We start from the raw sequence: 23,818 nt of genomic DNA, 5'->3' as shown, positions 1-23,818 counted from the left end.
TAGCTTACTCTTGATGAGCTACCACTTTAACATTGTCAAATTCTTTCTAATTGAAGTTTTAGCAGCATTTATTATAAGGTGGTACAAGTGCAGCTGAAACTAGCTTGGCTTAGTTTAGTTTCAACTTTTTGCCTTTATTGGGAAGCACAGCTTGAGTTAGTGATGGTATATATGTGTACCATAGACTGTATAAAATATGGACGTAGTATCAGTGACGTCACCCATCTGTTCCTGAGAGCTGTTATGAAGCCAATCGTCGTCGGCAGCCATATTAGAAATGCGGAACTGGCAGAGTGTGACGTAATGTGAGCCTCCTAGCCAACAGCTATGCGTTCCCGACCGGGAGTCAAGTCAGTCATGTCCTTATTTGGGCAAAAACTCGAATCTGAATATCTTCTGAACTGTCACGTTAGAACAAAATTCACCCCCCGTACAGTGTGTGCCATTAGAGAGATCCATTAGAGAGATTAGCTTCGTAGGGCCAAGCCATTTTTTGAACCAGGCTGTAAACATGTTTATTAATGCTGCAAAGATCGTCTTTTTCCCATTCATGTCTAGGTGGTTTCCTGTGTTTCTGCAGCCAGCCTCAAGCGGATTCTCGATGAATTGCAGTTTATAACACTTCCGCATGGGCTTCATCGTTTGAGACCAGAGGTTGACGCTTGATGTGTACAGAGAAGGGGATGACATGCCCCAAATCTTGCTGGGACTAGGAACTTATCCTTTAACCAGTGTGACGAGGGCAACAAATGGGGCGCCTGCTCTACCTGCTGAGCTAAACCAGCGCCCCACAAAGTTGTCTCTTAAAGGGACAGGGTCAGCTTGTAACCAGGAGTATCTCCTTGCAGTTTGAATTATAATACTCTACTCTCTGCAGAGTACAGGCTCAACTTTACACCATTTATATTTGGCATTATTTTTCTAAAAGTTTATTAGACATTCAAGATCTTAGCGTATTTCACTCTGCAACATGCTAGCTGCTAGGTTTTTTTGTTTTTAGAAGTGAGCTCCCTGGCAGATCAATTACATCATGTTTGTTCCTTGTTTTTAGTGTACATGTGTCACTAATTTGATTTTTTAGTTATCATCTTCCTCATTTCTAAAACTTTACTTTCTGTCCTTGTGATTTTGTCCCACTTGTGTCTGCCCTGTCCTGATTATCTTGCTCATCTGTGCCTGATTCGCCTTAGCTCCCCAGTGTTTTTAGCCCTTCCCTGTCTTTCAGAAGTATTTTGTCCTTTTACTCTGCATCAAGCATTTAATCTCTACTGGTGCCCACTTTTAGGTTTTTTTCTAGCTTTTACTGAATGCTTATTTTTCCTGATACACTTAAGGACTTTCTCCTTCAGTCTAAGTATTTTGTTGTTACATAATTTGCAATGAAGTTAGTACAGCACTTATTCCACTATCATAGCCTGCTTTTTGGTCCTCTGTCCTGTGATTTACTTGTTTTTCTGTATTTGCACTGAGCTTGGTATCATGGCTGCTTAGATGTGTTTGTGAGGGAAATGTTTTGCTTCTGTTCCCTGCTGTTCCTGGAAACAAGCAGCACATCAATATCACCCACGGCATCAGTTATTGGCCTTCAATGCTGGTCTAACTAAAAGCTCAGTTTTGCACTTGTTGGCAGCTTGAGGCATAATTTTCTGATTCCCAACAATGTTGGGGTTCACAACTCCACTCTTCCAAGCTTCAGTGAGATCATATAGCTTTGGTTCCTGCAGAAGAGACCTCAGTTACAATTCATTCAGCTTATATTACACACATACAGGATAAAGCAGGTTGTCGTCCATGCACCCGTACTGATTTACCATTCATGATATCATAATCCAGAACATCTGGATGACTGATATTGTTTACACTTCTGCCACACTCTGCTTGCACTCCTTGCCATCCTGCAGCTCTTAAAATATGTATTTTCTGCTGTTTATCTGTTGCCTGTCAACTTTAAATCACATTTGATGTCCAAACCTGCTTCATCTGTGGTTGTTTTGCTGGATTTTGATTTATCCTTCTCAGCTCGACAGATATTACATGTCCTCCAGTACTGGTGGTGTATATATGGCTGTGTATCTAATGTGGTTTCCTGCAGAATACATTTTTCTGTTGCCATTCAATCCCGTGCTGCACTTTTTGGTATTTGCTTGTGGGGACGGAGATGAGGTGAGAAAGTCATAGGCTGTATAAAATAAAGAAAAAGAGAAAGTAAAAGCAACAAACTCTGCACACAATATGTGTTTACATAATAAATCCACATGGGACATGGCTGCTTAAAAGGTCCATGTGGGGCCACTAAAGTCATGAAACCCCGTAGCGCTAACTGCTGTCCTCAGTGGAGATTTTCCATGCTGTATTATTTACTATTTGGCTCTACTTTATCTTATTAGCAGGATTTATTTTCACACAAGATACCAAGGAGATTACTTTTGTTTAATTATGTGCATCTTATATAATAAGATAATCTTGCATATAATATATGATAAGATTCACTGACTTGAAAGTGCAGTCAATGAACCGAGCATTAGGGATGTTCCAAAGCAAATAAGTCGTTAAAACTGAAAGCAACTAACTGACTAGTCTTAAGGTAAGAAAACGCACAGAAAACAGTCATATTGTGCATATGTTATTTATCACAGCTAAACATGGGGCTACATAGTGTGTAAGTAGATGGTGTCATATATGCTAAGTAGGCATAGGGTTAGCAGAGCAGAGCAGGTTAACGTTCAGGTACATATTGCTCTGGTCGAGTGGTTATGTGCCAGTTAAACCACACACAGTCATCATACATCTTTAACTCCATTTTCTAAATCATAATATTGCCAAACTGCGCCGCTCCACAAGGTGCCATCTGTCACATGTGTCTGTTTACATCTAGATAGTAGCGTATTACAGTACTATGGCAGTGGCCATTATCCAGAGCAGCAGCCTTAGCTAGCGGTGGATGTTTTGAAGTAATTTAACCAACTAGTAATTCTGGTGCTGTCTGGTGGAGGTGGTGACAAGTCTTTAAATGCAAAGTCTGTATTTTCAGTTATGTAAGGATATTTATTTACTTCTTGTAGACCAAGTAATATCATCCCCTTGGGTTTCAGTGGGCTTTGGTCGTATGCTGAAAAATAGACCGGCTCTCACTCTCAGAGGCCTAAACAATCACATGACAATAGCTAAAGGGTTCTAAGACTGAATAAAAGAGCAGTTTTGAAGTAAGAAAAAAGATGAAGGAACTAGGTATATGCAATACATTGCAAGAAATTCAGTTTACAAAAGTATAAAGGCAGCAGTGTCTTTTGAAAGTTGTGGTGTTTCACTGTCTTCTCTCCTGCAGTTCTCCATGCATATCTCTTGTCCTCCTTTCACCTCTCATTCTTTCTAATTTTTGGCCATTTCTCTGTTTCCTGACAGACTGTTGGTCAGCAGGGGACTGTGGAACCATCTTCAACATGTTTAACACAACCTGACCCACATAAACAAGCGTTACATCATCACCCAAGGCCAGCTGGGAGTTTTAGTGGCCAAGACAACACACTGTACGCTTCACCGCCAGAAAGAGATGCAGTTTGTATCAAACGTTTTAGCTTTTCAAATGTCACTATTCATGCATGTTACAACCACAGGGTAATAAAAAATTAATGAGACAAACCCCCCCTGAGTGAAAACATAAAAAAATGATTAAACAGACATTTTTCTGTCTCATCATTAAAGCCAGTGCAAAATGTTTTCAAATGCGATTAAAGGTAAATCAAATCAAAGCAACATTTCTCACTTTCAAAATGCTGCTTCAGTAAAATGAACCAGCTCGTTCCACGTACAACAAAAACAAATGGATCACTTGGGGGGGGTTATTATCACAGCGAGCAATTCTCAAACTTTACTTGGAGGCTACATTTCCTTGAAGTATACACAATAGTTCTAAGCCTCACCTTTTCCCTCCCTCAAGACAAACCATTCTGCACTGAGCTTATCAGGTTACAATATTCGACAATAAAACCCAGAAAGGTAGATGGAATCACTAAATGGGAGTTATTGGACCATCCTTCCAGTTTCCTATAGCTCCCTGGAGAAGTTAGAGACAGGTTTCTTACTGCGGCACTCATATGAGAGGCTGAAAGTACTGCACCATTAGATCCATCACATCAGCTGGAGAACAGCATCAATAATGGAAGGAATATTAAACAGACCTTTATGTGATGACATTAAATGAATCAGAACAACTATAAAACTAAGACCATCACCTGAACCTTTCTTACTGTCACTTTCTTTATCTGTTTTATGACCTAATTAAAAAAAAGTGCAGAATTGCATTAGCAAAACAATTCGGAATTTGAAAGGGTGGTACGCAGTATGAGAAAAGGAGCCACATCTACGAGGTTCCTTATAACCTATATTAACATTTATAACAGTGAGTACAAAGCAAGAGTGGATTGAATATTGATTTATGTTGAAGTAGAAGTGGAAATGCAGAGATAATATACAAAAATAATGCAGAAAAGTAGCTGCCTGCAATTGAAAAAAGAGGGAAGAATATTGAAAGTAATAAATCTAAGCTGTGTATTTTGTTGAAATAGAGTTACTTCAGAGAAGCGGTGGATTTTATTGCAAGGGAGGGATCAAAAGCACATACACATACTGTATATTCATACTCACTATGCTGCAGAGTCATTGAGCTGGTACTCTCGCGACCGTGCAAAGCAGCTCTGTATGCCGCTGTCAGCCCACAGCCGCCTCATCACGTTGGCCAGGTCTTCAGGAAAGATGCCCTGCTCCTCTGCAGCTGCAGACAGGGCAAAGAGCTGCTGGGCATCGTCCTGCAGGGGGCAACAGAGACACAGGGCAGAAGGGTTATGATCAGACAACCATTGCCAGAACACACATGAAAAATTGATTATCGTTGGCATGAGACAAAATAACATCATAATCTGCTTTTGGACGTGCTTTTAGATTAAACCTTTAAAAGTGCATTCTAGAAAGAATCCTTCTAAGACTAATTTACTGCACTGAGAGGCTTATTGGTTGTCGTAAGTGTTCTTTCTACATAGACTATAGCTTTGAGGAAACTCCAAAGTAGTCTCACTGCTGGTGAATGACCATATGTTACAATGTGGTCTCAAGTTAGGGATATGTGTTGACTTAACAAGTGATGCTGTCACCCTTGCTAGTCGTTACTAGAATTATTAGTCAGCAGAACTAATAGTTAAGACTTCTTTTTATTATTTTAGGCCTGAAATAGTGTTCATATTTTGTGTCTGCATGTAGCACAGCTACCTGTCACTAACTGGAGCTACATGTCGGGTTAGTGTCTACTGCCACTATGCTATAACGCTCTACTACGCAAATGTAAACAAGCACAGGAGACAGATGACATGGAGATAAAATTATGTTTAGGCTGTGTCTGGTTAAACCAACATATAACTACTTACCCAGAGCAATGCATTATAACCAGCACAGGCATATAACAATACACTATAAAGAGGACTGAAGGCTGGCGGTGCTAGCTCTGCTAATGTTAGCTACACTCTGTAAACCAATTTGACATGGTGTTCTTAATTGCTCTTTAAATACCACAAAAGACATGGGTACTACTTAGGTACACTCAAAGAAATAATTTGTTGGGTGAACGTAATAAAATTCTGGAAAGAATTTCCACCTAATTAAAATGCTTTCATTTAGCGAGACACAATTTTATTGAACCAACTAATTGTGAATATGTTTAGTGAACATTGATTGTATTGATGTTACCATTACTTATTTGCAATGTTTGGGTCCAACTTAATTTTGAATGGTACAATAACACTAATTAATCATGCTGACTGAACAAAACTAAAGTAAGTTCAATCCATCCATTATCTTGACTGCTTATCCCGTTCTGGGTTCAGGCGGAAGTTGCACACACACCTACAGGCAATTTAGAGAGACCAGTTAACATGGTGAGCATGTTTTTGGACTGTTTGAGGAAGCCAGAGTACCCGGAGATAACCCATGCATGCACAAGGAAAACATGCATACTCCACACAGAAAGGCACTTGACTTGAACCTGGAATCTTCTAACTTTGAGGTAACAGTGCTACCCACTGCACCACTGTGCAGCCAGTATGTTCAATCATCAGAAATGATTTGAAGTGTGAGACAAACCTTTTTATGGTGTGAAAATAAACTCTCGAATAGTAATTATTGAGAAAATAAGACATTTTGAAATATCAGGAATGTTTACATTTAGCAGTTTAAACGTGCCAACTTAGTTTACCCCAGTTGGTGTCAAGTTTGGGAAAAGACCACAAAACAGACTGGGTTTGTTGGAATAGAACTCTTTTCCCCAGAAAGGGAAAACAATGACAAACAAAAAATATGGATTTTGACTTGGTAGCCTTTAAAATAAGTGCTTACTGATTAAGACATTTCTCCACCATAGATGTTGCACGTTACTGCCACCTTCTGCTCTGGAGAGGTATTGCAGATGGGATTCCTACCTAAACCCTTTAGGTTGTGTTGACATAAAACAATCTTGTAGTTTTAATGATTTTGCATGTAATGTTAAAACTACATGAATTAAAAATGTTTAAACAATAAACATGAATTAATATAATAGAAGCTACATGTTGTACTTATGTTGATAAAACAGACACTCATGTTGCTTTTTTTGAGTGTATAACCTGGGAAGCAAAATAGGGGAAAAAATCCTTGAACTATAGGAACATTTAGCATTAATTATAGAATGCACAGAGAATGACCAACTGTAAAAAAAAAAAGTGATCATATTTTGTTTTTTAACATCAATAAGGCAAAACAACAAGCATGTAATGGAGAGACATGTTTTTAATGAAACAGGTAAATAATATGATAATATCATTTAACCCTATGAGAATGTTGTTGTGACTCAGTGGAATAGCATATTTGGTTACTATAAAAGACTGCTAGCCAACCTTGCCTGTATCTCTTACTTCTTTGTCTTTATGTTGGCATGAAATTAACATCCAACTCTGAGCTTTACTTATATAATGAGGTACAAAACCAATCATTTATCACTGGCCTTTTCAGCTCATTTGTATGTGTCAGCATTGCTGTGGTTGTGGTCAGTGGTTTGGTAGCAAAAAGGGATGTTCCTCTGTCTACAAGGAGTCTGACTATACATGAATGTAATCATAATTTCACAATAAAAATGACCGAGTTTGTATCCATCACATTTGAGGAGAAATACATGGTTTGTGTCTACCTGCTTGATGCGTACTTGTTGAGTTTGCTTCTTACATGTCATGTTAATTTATCTGTTTTCTTTGGCAAGCATAATGTACCACTCACTTTCATTTCAGTTTGCAGATTCTTGTTTGCATACTCACATTTAGATTTAGAAGGTTTTTTTTTATTTGGCTGGTGTTTAGCTGCAGTGATTATGGTGATTAAAACCCACAAATGAAGGTGATGCTTCTTTTAATTCAACTGTTGTCTGGTGATTTATCAAATAATCGACTTCTGTGTGATGTACTGTATCTGTTGGAACTCATTAAACCAAAGTAACCTGCAGAGACCTTGGACAATGAGAGTGCAAGTGTTGTTCTATGTACATTTTAGTATTCAATGCATGCATGTTCAGATGCATGCACAAACTACTGCACAGTGTGTGTGTGTGTGTGTGTGTGTGTGTGTGTGTGTGTGTGTGTGTGTGTGTGTGTAGATGTGTGTGTGTGTGTGTGTAAGAACACTTCTACAGTGCTGCTGAGTGCAAGTATGGACACGCTGGCTGGGACACTAATTGCTAGTGTGGGAGTGTGTGAGAGTGCTGTCACGTACATACAGCCATTTAACAGATCTGGCAAAAGAGGGGAGAAAAAGTCTCATGCGTCATGCTCTAATGACCACAGTCAGAGTCCTCAATCCTTCTGTTACAACTTCATTTAAAGTCCATACACTCCAGCTTGACACTGACAATCGCTCCTCCACAGAAATGTGTTCACTGACAGCTCACTGTTGGCTGATAACAGGGTGCAGCGGACAGTATCACTGCCTGAAGCTATGACTTGTCATTGATGTGTGTGTGTGTATGTGTGTGTGTGTGTGTGTGTGTGTGTGTGTGTGTGCGTGCAGGGTGGGGCAGTATCAGATTTTAATAAGTGTATTGAATCAAGCCAGTATGTGTGTGTGGATGCACTGCACCGTTCACAGTGATAACAAGAATAGGCTTGTAGACAAGAGCATTGCTTGATATGGACTACATTGCAATACACCTGATGTAGGCTGGTGCTCTCAGACTTTCTGGATAAGGAAAAATGTAACTTTGTTCTAACATAACCTCATTTGGAATCTTTGCAAATAGTTCTTATTTCCTTATCTTATATTTTCACTTACAGTCTTCTAAAAAAGAAGACGGAAGACTTAGAATATAGAGAAGGAAGCTGTTAATATGAGTCTATACCCAACTAGCTTCACAGTAGATGTGCTAGTAGTGAACAGTGCTTCTTCATTTTGGGGGTCACCACATAATGGGGTAATTTTTCCCAGGATCTATCTTCACTTCATAGTAAGATATTGGTAAGGACTATTCTTAAAGTCCAAATAGCCTACCCAAAAAGGGATATGCATGTCTCAAATGCAATTTGAACCATAAAATCTCTTCATCCACTGTCAAAATATCAGGGTTTAATGTAGTGTATTTTCTCTATTCTCATTTATACCTCTCTTCTTGTTCTCCTCTCACTTTTCTCTCACACACAGTAGTGTGAGTATCATATTACATCTGCAGGCTTGTGTAAGCATTGGAGAGACCACACGCTCATTGCAAGTCAAAGGGGTGTAAAATCTCCCTATGCACCTGCGCACAGCTATAGTTTGAGGCTGAGAGAGCAATTGTGCCTACTTCAAAGGTACATTGGATAGTCACTGTCAGCAGTTTTGTAAGGGCATCCCCTCACAGCTGTTTTCTATTAGGGTTCATGACTCGGTTGCGGTTGTTTTTGACTCAGACTCACCAACATTCTGCACCTATATCTCCCAGTGAGTGGGATGATGTGCCTGTCTCTTTGTTGCTCACACCATAGGAAGAATTATGGTCATGATGTCCAATCAAAATGTTGTAAAATGAAGATAAGGCATGTCTTGGAGACCTTTTGTGCCACACATTCTCACTACTCTTTCCTATATAAATCCCTGTAACGCCTTTGTTCTGGAGTTGGTCTGCGGCAGAGGATCAACTCACTTTGTTCAGATGCATAGATATATAAAGTTTTTCTGGATTGAACTTCTGCTGGACTCCTGGAGTGATTTGAACTTAACATTTATTCTTCCAGGAAGACTCAACACTAAGAATATTTTTTGAGAAAGTGAACTTAGACTGAAACCAGGCAAAGTGTTTTAGAAATTATTACACTTCATTAAAGTCCAGAAAACTATCTTGACCTTGACCACCAATATGAGGTAAAAGGTATGAGTTTACTCTAAACTGAATTGTAAATAGTGATATGTTGACCCATGAAACACACACTAACCATGTGACATAAAAAAATAAGCATTACTGAGAACATAATACCCACTGAGAGATCTCAGTGTGTCATACCAAGATGATATGGAGCTGGAGAACACAAGACATTTACGACATAGGACCATGACAGCTTAGATACATGGGGTGGGACAAGATATTGATTTGGCACTATATCATCCTGACTTGTGTGACACTTTTATTGATGCGCTGTTGCCAAATGACAATATTTTAATTGAAAACATTTGGCACTCTAAATAGATTTCTCTGTCAGTTGTGCTTACTGCATCACTACTTCATGACCTCTTGTGCTGAGGCAAAAAAACATGATCTAAGGTAAAATGAACAAAAGTTGAGTGGCTGAAGAAGAAGCCAGCAGTGGCATCATAGAGGAAGGAAAAAGAAAATGCTATTACAGCTCTTTATGCTGAGATGAGAGGAAAGGTGGTGTGTGCGCTCAAGTCTGCTGACAGAGCTTCACTCTGCTGCAATGGATGGACGATACCAGCCAAGTTCAGATTCAGCTGAAAAAGGCCGAGATGTGGTTAGTGACATTTAGGTGAATGTGACTGTAGTTTTTACAGGTAGAGTCATACAGGTTTCATACATGTCTTAAAGTTTAAGCATAAATGTGAACAGGCTTACTTACATAGGTTTGTTATGCCCGTGGAGCACTAAAATTGCCTCTTTTTTTTAGAAATATGTATTTTTTACACTAATTTTACACTTATTCTATAGTCCTTTAAACTTGATTTACAGATCAAAATTATGTTTTTTGTTTCATCTCAGTGAAACCAAACTTAAGTGTAGCAAATAAATATATTAATCCCTCTCTTTGCCTTCACTGTGTCGTATAGTATTGTGTCGTGTCATTTCATGTCGTGTTGTATTCTGTCATTCCTATCCTGTCCTGTCATACCATATCATATCTGAGTCACCTGGCGATTCCCACCCCAAATAGATTTGCTTCCACACAAACTGATAGTCTTGGTCACTAGTGAAGGTAATGGGCTAGTAAAGCTAGTTTTCCAAACACAGCTTTGCAGCAAGTAAAAACACAGTTTCATTCTTTCAACCTTTTCTTCGTATGGTTTTGAAATGGTTGGAACACATGACCCTTCACCAAAAGAAACATTGCAACAAGGACTTTGAGAGATGAATCACGCTTTACAATAATCCATTAGAAGGAAACTCTGGGTCACCTGTACAGTCTTTCCTTTGCAGGTGATGGCCACTAAAAACAAAGGAATGAATTGCTGTCATTGCTGAAGTGACAAAAAGCAGCAGGAATACTGAATGTGCTTTTACAACATCTCTTGCCAGCACCTTTTGAATAAATCCAATCTCCAAAACAGCCTCAAAGGCCTGTCTGCTGCTGCTGCAGCAGGTATTAGCTGCACTAGCAGCCTCTCTTCTTTCTATCACAACTTTGAGGAGAGAGCAGATCAAAGATGGAGGAGGTGAAGTTTCTGGGATGAGGACTTTTCCCCCCGCAGGTTACAAAGACAGATCAGAGAAGTATCACACTATGTTCTAGTTTGAGTATCAGATGAAAGTTCCTCTCTGAAGAAGTGGCTGTTGTGAACAGGTGATCTTAGAAATCACACCCACATTTTGAGCATACACTTGCACTGATGAAAAGGCTTATACAATGAAGAGGAGGAGACATGGTTTGAGAAACAAACCTGATTTCCCTGAGGCATCACAGCCTCAAAAAATCTTTGGAAAAATGGGTTATACCCTGATACAATAATCAAAGGAGTAAAATGTTTGTTTCAGACTTTTCTTGCCAAATCATTTGGAGACAGAAACAAAGTAAAAAGTACACCCTGAGATGTAGAAACAGAGGAGACCCCTTGTGGTTTCAATCCTGAGCAAACACAGTCGAAGTCTTGAGGAATGAACCAAAATTACGCCTGTAACATTCTGATAATAACAGCTTCGTTTTGTTGTGGTATGAGAGAGATTTGGATCTTTCCACATTTAGTAAGGCCGAATAAGTTCTGCTTTCTTATACTGAGATGACGGCTTTATGCCCTGTTAGGTTTATGCTCTAAGTCTTAATTTATATTTGCAACATTTTAGAGACACAAATGCAATCACATTTAGGATTAAGATTTAAGAGTAGGGATATAAATAACCTATATAGATGGAATAATATATCAAGAAATGTCATGAAAGTGTTTGTGTGCTTGTGTGTCTTACCACTCTTTCTGTGTTGCTGTAGTCTATCTTCAGACTGGCCATGGCTTTAACAATAGCCATTATAGACTGGATGGTGTTGCTGTAAACCACAGCTCGGTACTGCTTACACTCATCTTCTGAGTAGCCATCTTCGTGGATGATCCTGAGAAAGCCAAAGATATGCTACATTTAATTTTGTGAAATGTTTCTATTTCATTTTTGCAAAACGTGCACCTCGCAGTCTGCAGACAGTGTATCATTGCTGAGATGGAATGGAGGGATTATTCAAGACTGATATAAACTTGGTTTAACTGAGTACTACTGGAGACCTCTCAGTGAGGTCCCTCACTAGTTTCTGAAGAGCTGTTATGGAGCCCAAAGATGGTGGTCTCCATATTGGAAATGCTGACTGAACCTAACTTCACTCATCTCCATTCAACCAAGAAACTGGCAAGGACGTACATCAGAGGCAAGGCTTTGCCCTTCTTGCAAACAGCTACAACATCAGTGAAATCAGTCACGTCTATTATTATGCCTTATTAAACATAATCAAAACAGATGAGTTAACATTCACTCTATGTACAGTGTGAACCAATAAAGGCATGAACTATTCAGTAACTACACTGTTTCTGTACCAGGCTGTAAGTATGTGCAATACCGCTTTAAGATGGACATTTCAACATTGTTGTAGATGGGTCTTTGGGGCCTTTGAGCAAGCCTCATGTGGACGCTTGAGGAACTGCATTTCTGTGTTATTTCCACTGGCTCAAACTGAAACACTGCCGACAACACACTCACCTGTCATTCAAATCAAACACACCCCTTAATAAGCCTTCTTATGTATAACTCTTAGCCTTAACATAATACTTGTTTGTCATTCTCCTTATGGGGAGTAGTGGGGTGATGATTAAGTGTCCTCTAATGACCACTGATTCAAATATGTGTTTACATTGACTGAGGTTTGAGGACTGGATTTTACTCCCTGTCAGAATCATTATTTGACATATTAGGAATATGAACAATCAGTAGGGAAAAAAGTGAAAGCATTTTTATATGTGCACTCAATTCTTGTCTTGATATAGACTTTGCTGCCCCAAGCCTATAGAAGTCAAAACTCTATGCACCAAACACATTTTGGGGTCCAAATTTCCATTGTGTTTACCAATTACTAACTAGTTTGATCTATTTCACTCTATAGCAAAAGCTGGTGAAACAATAACAGAACTAACTTAGTTGCTATGTTTATGAGTCATTCCTCTGGGTGTCTGAGAATATACACTGGTTCAAGCCAAAGGTCTGCGTTATTTGTCTGCACACATTTCTAAATCTTTGTAGCATACACTGTATGCTCTGCATCGTATATATATCATGTCAGCATGTTGTGTGGGATGAAGTTAGGCAGTGTTGTTTACACACTGACAACTCTGCAGCATCGAAATGATGCAGTATCCTGAGTTTACCTCTCTCTATGAACCTGGGAGTCAGGAAAATATGTGTGCACGAATATGTCTGCAGTCCTATCCTGAGATGAAATCGCTTGGATTTCATCAGGCTGCAAAAAGAAGTGCAGAGGCAGCAAACTGAGTGACCCCTGATTTATTCTACAGTGAACTGCCTGAAACAATATGCTGATGCCAACGATAATGAACAGTAACCAATTAGAAAAGAAGTAGTTCTGTATTTTGAAACTGTCTAAAGAAATCAGTGATGTTTCAGTCACTTCTCTTCCATAAAGCGTGGCTTACATTGAATATATTGATACATAATACTACATAATACTACATAATATGTGTGTTTCTGTCTTTCAGCCTGTTTTTTTTCTGCATGCCTGTAGGTGTTAATAATCTGGCTTCAAAAAGAGGCAGACTGTTCCTGCTCCAACCTCATAAAAAATGGATTCAATTCCTTACTAGCCCAGAGGAATGTGAATAATTAAGCCATTCAGGGTCCTATTTGTGTGTTTGGGATAGATTGTGTGTGTGTGTGTGTGTGTGTGTGTGTGTGTGTGTGTGTGTGTGTGTGTGTGTGTGTGTGCGTGCGCGTGCGTGCGTGCGTGCGTGTGTGTGTGTGTGTGTGTGTGTGTGTGTTTATTTGTGTACAAGCATCACAAATATTCTCTTTCACCCCTCTTTTTTCTTGTGCTATAGTAAGGGATAAAACAAACGGGACTGGTCTCATGGTCCCCACATGCCGGCCCTATAAATTAAAATAATGTGAAGAGCTGAATACGCTCAGTAGTATCATTACCATCAGGTGAAAGTGTGATAGTGTATGTAGCAGTGATTGCAGCTCTGTTGATTAATTGACTTGCCACAACCCATCAGGATTTAAAAATGAACCCCTCCTCTGCATATGAAACATTTCCTTCAGCCTCAGATGAGGGAAAACAACAGCAGACAAGTTGGCAGATAATTTTTCTTGTGCTGCACTTAACTTTGTCAGATAAGTATCATTACTATGCTTTCAAGAGACCATGTTAAAATGAACCTTCTGTAACATATAAGCATGTGGCCAGGATTTGTTGCGTTGGGCTAGTTTACAGGTGTATAATTGTTATCGTGCAAATGTTTTACAGTGGAAATACACAGAAAAGACCAAGTAAGAAATACAATTTTAAAGAAATAATAAGAAACTGTTTGAAAGTAAGAGACTTATCATGAAACTTACTTCATCTGCTTTACAATGGTGCTCTTCCCTGACTCTCCAGCACCTGAAGGGACATGAAAAAAATCACAGTTACAAGGGAAATGAAGTACTCATACCGTCATTGTATGCCTAGTGGAATAAAGTTAAACATATTTTTGAATGCTGTTTCAGCCTTGAAATCATGAATGACCTGCTGATGACCTGCCACTAACATCACATTACGTCCTCTGGGTTGTCTGGTTTATTTATGTTTCCATTTCTTAGGAAACACGATGTACAGATATGTGTGAATAATCCCCCCTGTTATGGTTCATTGCAAGTTCATTTTTCATTCTGATAGAAGATGGATGCATGGAAGAGAGATGGTTTCATGGATTAGAAATGAACGCTTTGTGGCAGAAATGCTTGTAAAGGTGGGACTGAATGTTTTTAATCAATCTATTTGATTGCAGATTGCTTTTAATTTCCAAAGCATACCAGAGATTCAAATATTAATAATTTACTCTCGAGGTAACCATTGGCTTTCATTCGCTCCAGCAATCTTTAAAAATGAACCTGCAAATGCTTCAGTTAGGAGTTCAATCATCAATTCATCATATTAGGAACAAATTTGAAAATATTCAAATTATGTGTGTGGGGCACTCTTTGCTTCACAAAATGTCTCTATCAGGATCTGCAATTAAAAAACTGGAATAACCACCAGAAATGTAGTAATTAAAATTATTTAAATGTGTAAGGATAATTACAGTATGGATTGTTACCTGTAAAAGTAAGGCAATTGATATTTCAGGTTTTTTTTAAGTGGGGTGGTATGAGTTATGCCCCGTGATAGGTTGGCCACCTGTCCAGGGTGTACCCTGCCTTCCGCCGAAGCCAGCTGGGATAAGCTCCAGCCCCCCCGTGATCCCTAATGGGATAAGTGGTCAAGATAATGGTTGGTTGGTTGGTTGGTTGGTATGAGTTATGTGTCACTAGTAATTGTACTTGCAACAATGGATGCCAGTCAGCTCGGCCCCCTCAATGAGAAACTCTGCGGGTATAAACAGCATGCAAGCTAACTTACAGTACTAAAAACGGGTCCAAGCCTTCATCGTAATTTAGCAAGTTTTGGGCGACTCTAACCCAAGCACTTATCTCAATTTAAGGGTACGCTCAACCAAGACATTTTTCCATACTTTACTTTGATCAGAAAACCCTATTGTTTATGCACTACAACACAAACATGCTCTTCCACCTGCAACACACTGATCAGCTGTTTGGGTCCACAGACTTCAGAGAGACAAAAATACGACCAAACTATATAATGAGTGATTCTAACAGCGCCAACAACATAGCATTTTCTGCCAACACACGTGGACACCTGTATGAGCCAGAGTTTAAGGAGGAACAGGCGACCAAATGCACTGAGGAAAACATGACAAGCTTCTACGCTAACTGGAGAGCACAAGAGATCCTAAGTTACCTAGTGGTTCAGGTGAGTAAACTGTGAACTAATGCCCATGAACTGAGAAAACTACTTGATGTCACCAGTGAGACTTGATAACAACAGTAAATCTTGACTTTTGGGATAAAAATACGCAGTTCAAATAGGGCCGCAGTCTGCAACGCTTAACAATCAGTCTGCGTTCAGACCACCGCCGTACTGAACGCCAAGGTTTGTTTCCGACATTCTTCAATATTCAGGAGTTATACACTGGAGAATTACTGTGTTAGCTGCTAAAGGGGAAGATTGAGCTGAAATAAAGAACTCTACAGACATTACGGTGTGCTCCGCAAAATAAAATTTGCAGTGTAAAAAGTATTTTTCTGCAGTGTGCCGTCAATCATTAGGTCTCATACCCACCTCCTTGCATTGAAAGATACAATGTAGGGGCACCACTGGCCTAGCGGTTTAAGCGGGCACCCCATACAGAGGCTGTAGATGTCGTAGCAGTGGTCGATGGTCAACTATTTACTGCATTTCTGCCCCTGCACTCTACTCCCCACATTTCTGGTCTCTCTTCAACTGTCCTATCCAATAAAAGTGAAAATGCCCCAAAGTATAACTTAGAAAAAATTACAATGTAATGTAGAATCTAGTGTGTTGCTGATGATCCTGTTTGCATTTATAGGTCATAAAAGGGCATCAATGTTTATTTCAGTCACCCTGCAGGACGGAGCGCTACTGCAGGTCCTTCATCCCATCTGCAATCAGACTGTTTAACACCAGCACTGCTGTGTCCCGTTAATCAGCTGTTCTCATCTTTCATTACACTACATGGAAGTTACTATGTGACTTGGTACATTCACAAATAACTACTGTATCCATCTGAGTCTCACTGTTCTTCATACTGTGTATGTTTGTTTTTAAATAACCTGGTGCAATTTTTATCGTGCAATAACTTACCTATCTATTTATCAGATAGAAGTGTACATAGTGTGTATCTGTAATAGTTGCCATATTTTATTCTATTTTTACTTTATTTTATTCTATTTTATTCTATTTTATTTTATTTTATTTTAATCTAATTTTATTTTACCCTTGTCATTGCTATTATTACTGTTATTATATTTTTTAACTATGTTAGTACATTGTTGTATTCCCCTGTCCCGTGTTGTAAGCTGCTGTAACAAAAGAAATTTCTCCCAACGGGGGACAAATAAAGTATATCTTATCTTATCTTAGTCAACAATACATTAAATTATTGCTGTTGTAAGCTGTGTTTCAGAGTCATTGTTATCATTTTTTTGCAATGATTGAGTCTGAGTTATTGGTCCATACCATAGACTGTATTAAATATGGATGTAGGATCTGTGCTCAACCATCTGTTTCTGAAGCGCTGTTTTGAGGCCAACCGTTGGCGGCAGCCATATTGTTGCTGTCGAGTGATTGTGACGCAAAGAGGCGGGCTTTGAGCCTCCTAGCCAACAGCTACAGTGTTCCCTCCTGTCAATCAAGTCAGCTGTGCCTCTCATTGGAAGACTCGTAATCTTAATATCTTAGAAATTGCCACAATAGAAAAAAATTCACCCCCTGTACAGTGTGTTGAGAAATAGCAATCCAGACTACACTGGTCTTTTGAACCAGGCTGTAAACATGTTTATTTCTGCTGTAAAGATCGTCTTTTTTGAATTGGTGTGTATGTGGTTTCCGGTACTTCCGGAGCCAGCTTCAAGCAGATCCTCGATGAACTGCAGTTTTTAGCACTTCCGCATTGGACTCATACTTTTAGACCGGATGTTGCCGCTTGATCCATACTCTATACTATAACACCACTTGACCATCCCTGCCATCAAACATTAACAAAGCCCCGGGCTGACGGACCAAGAGGGACCAGCAGTGTTCAACCACTCATCCTGTCGACTCTAATCATCATCACACATTTCAGGCCCTTTTCTGAGAAAGAGGAGAAACATGGAGCGGGGGGGGGGGCGGGGGGCGGGGGGGTGTAAAAGCACCATCAGGGGCTATGTTCACTGTCACTCATGGTTTGATGCTAGACAAACTAAAAGGGTAGACAGGTAGCTGAATAATCTGTAGGAGATTGTAAGTACTCTATCAATAGTATTCGTTAACACCCCCTCAGTAATAAACAGGAGATTGTAAGTACTCTATCAATAGTATTCAATAACACCCCCTCAGTAATAAACAAGTTTTCCGTGTATTTAAATAACAGCACTATGTTATCTCTTGTTTCTATTCAAGTTTCCCGGTTAATTTCTTCCATCGTTTTGCTTAGATCCTTTTTTTTGTTCCTCATACCTGAGTGAATCCCAAATTAGAAACTTTTCTATCTAGCTTAAGGCTAATCAAGATGGAATTATGTAACTAGCTTTCTGATTCTATTCATTCACCATCCTATCTCTAGGAACAGAAAACTTTTATCACAGGGTCTTTTAAATCTGGTCTTTTGGACTGCCATACTTTCCACTGGAGCATCAAGTTTTTTTATGCAATAGATATGAACAAATGGTTCAGATACAGTATCAGATTTATGTGCGCTTGTATGAAAATATCCTGTTGGAGATAGTTGGAGGAAAGTGGAATATCCTTCCCTTCTTGGATACACACATGAAGGTCACCTTCCTGCCTCCAAAATTAAACTCATCCATTAATATTTCACACCCAAAGGGAGGATAACACTTGTTAGCAGCAGTGAGAAAGAAGAGCACACCCTCATTCCTCACACTGAAGGTGTTTAAGGCGAAAAGTCAATGTTGTCAAGCTGTTTAATGCGAAACCTTTAAAAGAGACTTGCCATTCAGTTTCAGGTCATCTTGTGGCTGGACTTTGCTTAAAATCTTCAGTGCAAAACTGGTCATGACCTATCATTTAAATAATGTGTAGAAAAGTGAGACATTTTCTTCTGATGTGTAATTCAACAAAATATAGTTATGCTTCAGTAAAAGTGGAATTTACTGATATTTGGAGCACTGACGGGATTCTATTCCCATAACCACCTGCTAACAATTCATTATCCCTTACTTATTTCCTCCTAGAATTACATTTGAATTTGTCAGATGTTGTTGTTAGAACTTTTATATTTGTTACCTGTAGAATAAAAAACAAAAACAACTTTGTCTGTCCACTGCAAAATGACTGAGTCATGCTGCTGTTTTGCTACAAACTGTGATAAATGTTCCTACACTGAAACACAAATTTGTTGGGGTTGTATATACTGTGGGCGAGCCTGTATAATGAACAGTAAATAATTTGTACATCACAGCTTTATCATTACTTGTCGGTCTACCTTCACATCATTTTTCAGTATTCACGCACCATTTTCCTCTGACTTTAAATTGGAAGCTCAAAAGTATACAGTTGTACTGTAGCCACTTGCAAATGAAAAGACAATAGATAGTAGGCTAAATACTCAGAGGGAAACTGAGTCACATGTTATAATAACGCATATTTGATAACTCTTTAGCCAACAAACAACTGAGTCACAATAGCTAACATTAGCATTCAGCTAATTCCTTGCACACGTTTCAGTTTACTCAGAACTGCTGACAATATTGTTAGCCTGCCATTGTCTATTAGCTTTAAATGTATGCCTTCCTTAGCATTTAGTGTACTACCGAACACAAATGTTAGCTAGGAAGTAGGTGAATGCCATAGACTGTATAAATAATGGACGTAGTATCCATGACGTCACCCATCTGTTCCTGAACCCTTTTTTGAGGCCAATCGGCGGCGGAAGCCATGTTGGAAATGCGGAACTCAACCAGACATAGTGTGACGTTAAGGGGCGGAGTTTGAGCCTCCTAGCCAACAGCTATGTGTTCCCGTTCGGGAGTCAAGTCAGTCATGTCCTTATTTGGGCAAAAACTCATAATCTTAATATCTTTTGAACCGTTGCGTTGGAAAAGATTCACCCCCGTAATTTCAGTTTCGGTATCACTTGATCTTAGTGCTGCTTTTGACACAGTTGACCACAAGATACTACTGGACAGACTTGAAAACTGGGTGGGACTCTCTGGTGCAGTACTAAATTGGCTTAAGTCCCATTTAAATGACCGGGACTACTTTAGGTAAATACACATCTGAGCGGATGAAAATCGTATGTGGAGTACCTCAGGGATCCATTCTGGGGCCTCTGCTATTCAACATCTACATGCTCCCCTTAGGTCAGATAATAAGAAACAACAAAATAAAATACCATAGCTATGCAGATGACACACATTTACATCACCATATCACCAGGGGATTATAGTCCCATACAAACACTGAGTAAATGCATCGAACAAATCAATGACTGGACGAGCCAGAACTTTCTTCAGTTAAACAGAGAAAAAACTGAAATGTCTGTTTTTGGAGCCAAGGAAGAAAGGTTAAAGGTTACTGCTCAGCTCCAATCTGCAACGATGAAATGTTCAAACCAAGCCAGAAACCTTGGTGTAATCTTAGACTCAGACCTTAATTTCAGCAGCCACATTAAGACAATTACAAAGTCCGCCTACTATCACCTTAAGAATATATCAAGGATTAAAGGACTTATGTCTCAGCAGGATGCAGAAAAACTGGTCCATGCATTTATCTTTAGCAGACTAGACTACTGTAACGGGGTCTTTACAGGACTCCCTAAAAAGTCCATCAGACGGCTGCAGCTCATACAGAATGCTGCTGCTCGAGTCCTAACAAGGACCAAAAAAGTAGACCACATTACTCCTACTATTTTATGAACCAACTCGACCTCTGAGGTCATCAGGTACTGGTCTGCTTTCAGTCCCAAGAGTCAGAACGAAACATGGTGAAGCTGCGTTTAGTCATTATGCACCACATATCTGGAACACACTCCCTGAAAGCTGTAGGTCTGCTCCAACTCTCACCTCTTTTAAATCAAAGACTAAGACTTTCTTATTTGCCACTGCCTTCCTATCTTAGATTATTTTAACCCACTTTAAATTAAAAATTTTAATGTATTTTTTAATATATTTCTAATTTTCCTTTTCTTTTCTGTTTTATCATATTTGTCATTTTAATTGTGTTCTTTTATGCCTGTCTGAATGTCTCCAATGCTTTTAATGTTTTAATGTAAAGCACATTTAGTTGCCCTCATGTATGAAATGCGCTATACAAATAAAGCTGCCTTGCCTTGCTTTGCCTTGCCCCGTACAGTGTGCCGATAGAGAAATTAGCTATCCAGACTACACTCGTCTTTCGAACCAGGCTGTAAACATGTTTATTAATGCTGCAAAGATTGTCTTTTTTGAATTGGTGTCTATGTGGTTTCCGCTGTTTCTGCAGCCAGCCTCAAGTGGATTCTCGATGAATTGCAGTTTATAACACTTCTGCATTGGCTTCATAGTTTGAGACCGGAGTTTGCTGCTTGGTGAATGCTCATGTTAGCTTACGTTGTCCTACGTTAGGGAATGAGTTTGGTGACCCATTTGCTCACAAGCTCAAATAAACATGTACCTGTGCAATAGGAGCTAGCCCTGAACTTGAGTGGATTTTTGTGTGTTGACCTACTGAAATACTGTTAAGAAATCAAATCAGCAAGTGCAAAGAGAAAAACATCTGAAACTTTAATTATTCCTAACACAATGTCAAGATATATTAGCTTTTGATGTATTATATTGCTATTATCAAGTTATACTACTAATCAAAGTGAAAGTTTAACTTATCGAATTACTTATGGTTAACAGGCAGAGCATTAATTCCTCCTGACAAGACACTACTGAACTGTTATCTCATGTTTAATTCAGGCACAGGGCTAACAGCCAAAACAACACTAATCTTCAGAGGATAAAAAGCTGCTGAACAGGATTAATCAATTGCCACTGAGCAGGATATAAACAGTTGTATTTGCCAATAAAATGACTGGCTGCAACATTGATTACAAGAACTGTCCCACACTCATCAAACATCAACCAATATTGCTTAAACTTGTAGTTTTGCTTATACAGATTTATCTGCAGAGTGTCTTCATTGATCAGCTGGATCCACCGGGCCTGGAACCCTGCCATGAGGACTGATTAGTGTTACAAAGACCTCTCTGTTTGCTGTGCTGGCACAAGAGACAAGCTTGCTCTTTTCACATGTCATTACAACTGACCCAGAATCACTTTATGGCAATGGGAAGACGATGCAACCCCCACTTTCTGCATCTTCAAATCAAACTAATCATTCCCTTGTAGGCCCTATTGGTTTTCAGTGGGCGAAAGAATTCATAACAATAGATAATACAATTTGTAGTAGGAGGACCACAAATGCCAAAACTAAAGAAAACAGGTCCATCTCTCTAAACAAACTCTCACACAGGCATTCTAACCACATTAACAGTTTGGACAGAGTCTCAGATAGGCACTGCTGAAGACACAAAGTCTCCATTCATGAACTGATGAGATATCATGACCCTGACAAGCACACACACATTCATAATCTCACAGAAGACAGCCAGCCTGCGGATTCTCTGCTGTGATGCTAAAACAACTTGTTAAATGACTGAAAGAGAACCAACCCCAAAATAAAGCCTTATTTATTTTTAGTTAAATCAATCAATCAATCAATCAATCAATCAATCAATCAATCAATCAAGCAAGCAAGCAAGCAAGCTTTATTAAGTTAAAGTAATGAATTGGGCAACAAGGACTAATATTTGCTGAGTTTGGCTTTCAGGTGTTTGTAATTTTTTTTCTTATTTCTGTTTTTACACTACATGAAATATGATATCCTTGAGGTCTGAACAACAGGTTGACTGAAACAAGTGAACTTAAAGGGCTTGATACATTTAGTTAAATGTTTTAGCATTCTCTGACATTTTATTTGCTCTATGATTAATTTGAAAGAGTAATTCCAATGATATCCAGCGCCAAAACAGCGGTGATGGTTATACAACCACAAACAAATAACGCTCTGGAAGTCTGACTGTAATTCAGTGAAACTATCTAATTGGGTAACAAAGTATCTTACAAACTAAAGAAATCTTTTTGAGGCATAGAAGTACAGGAACTCAACCGACAAGGGATTTTTGAAGCTGACGCATATACCAATACCAGAAGAGACAAACTCACTGAATACCAGTGTGGCAGCAGATGCATTATACCTATATCTAATCTCAAAGGAAAATTGACCTTATTCTTTGTGGATTGTGCAGCACTATGGCCTCCCAAAGGTTTTAAGAGGACGGCTTTCTCAAACAAATACTAATGCTAATGCTGTCGATGATATTAATGATGATATTGAGGATGGTTTTTTTTTTCTGCTCACGGTGGACTAATAATGGGTCTTCATCAGTATGCCTGTATTTATCTCATATCAGTCAATACAACAACTTTAGTTAATAGTGTTGAAGCAGCTTGACACCATAACTTTCAGGGGAAACAAGTGGTGAGGAGGGCTGAAGTGAAAGGGGAGTTCGCAATGCCAGAATCAGAAAATGAAAAAAGTTGAATAATACATAGTAAAGAAAAGTCAAAAAGTATTAGTCACACCTGATTTCCTGTGGTCTGTATTTGATCCACATTCTTTAATTTGAGTCTGAGGCCAAGGTAGGTCAAGTGGTAAACTGTCTGAGAATAGCTGCATTCCACAGGGAGGAGGTATAAACTGCTCTGATGTAACTCACAGAGCATAGATTCCCTTTGGACCAGCCGACACAGTACAACCTTTACCCTGTTAGGGCTCTTTCCAGATCTTTCCTGAAATAAAAGAACCTATAGTAGAGGTAATTATTCACATTTTAAAATAGAACAAGCAGGATGACAATACGATAGGAAGCTTGAAATGAGAAAGCGCAGTGACTAAAAGGCACTTGCAGAACAGGTGCACAGAAGTGACAAATTATCGGAAGACTGAGTGGGAGGATGAGGATACAGAGGAACAGGGACGTGTGAGAGAACACAGCAAAGAGGTCACTGGTTAAGGTGAAAAGAATAGTGGGATGTGGACTAACAAGAGTGACAGCTGAATTCATGAATATTCAAAACTGTTTATCTGCAAGTGACAATGCAGAGTTCAGCAACCATGAGCAGTTTAAAAAGGAGGTTTATTATTCAGTGTGTGTGCATGCTGGGATGAGTAATATTCAAGTGCTAGCTGTA

At 39.1% G+C, this 23,818-nt stretch overlaps 1 protein-coding gene across 1 annotated transcript in view; it reads right to left on the bottom strand.

The window, feature by feature from the left end:
• LOC117820730 (guanine nucleotide-binding protein G(i) subunit alpha-2) overlaps positions 1 to 23,818 on the bottom strand; it is a 56,407-nt gene that overhangs the window by 6,564 nt on the left and 26,025 nt on the right. Inside the window, exons 2-4 of the mRNA XM_034694639.1 lie at positions 14,315 to 14,357; positions 11,669 to 11,810; positions 4,645 to 4,805 (exon numbers count right to left, since the gene is read on the bottom strand). Coding sequence (XP_034550530.1) covers positions 4,645 to 4,805; positions 11,669 to 11,810; positions 14,315 to 14,357 — 346 coding nt within the window. The remainder of the gene's footprint in view (positions 1 to 4,644; positions 4,806 to 11,668; positions 11,811 to 14,314; positions 14,358 to 23,818) is intronic.

The sequence above is a fragment of the Notolabrus celidotus genome, chromosome 1 (assembly GCF_009762535.1).
Source record: "Notolabrus celidotus isolate fNotCel1 chromosome 1, fNotCel1.pri, whole genome shotgun sequence".
Taxonomy (NCBI): domain Eukaryota; kingdom Metazoa; phylum Chordata; class Actinopteri; order Labriformes; family Labridae; genus Notolabrus; species Notolabrus celidotus.
The sequence above is the reverse complement of the archived record's forward strand: the minus strand, read 5'-3'. Positions and strand labels throughout refer to the sequence as shown.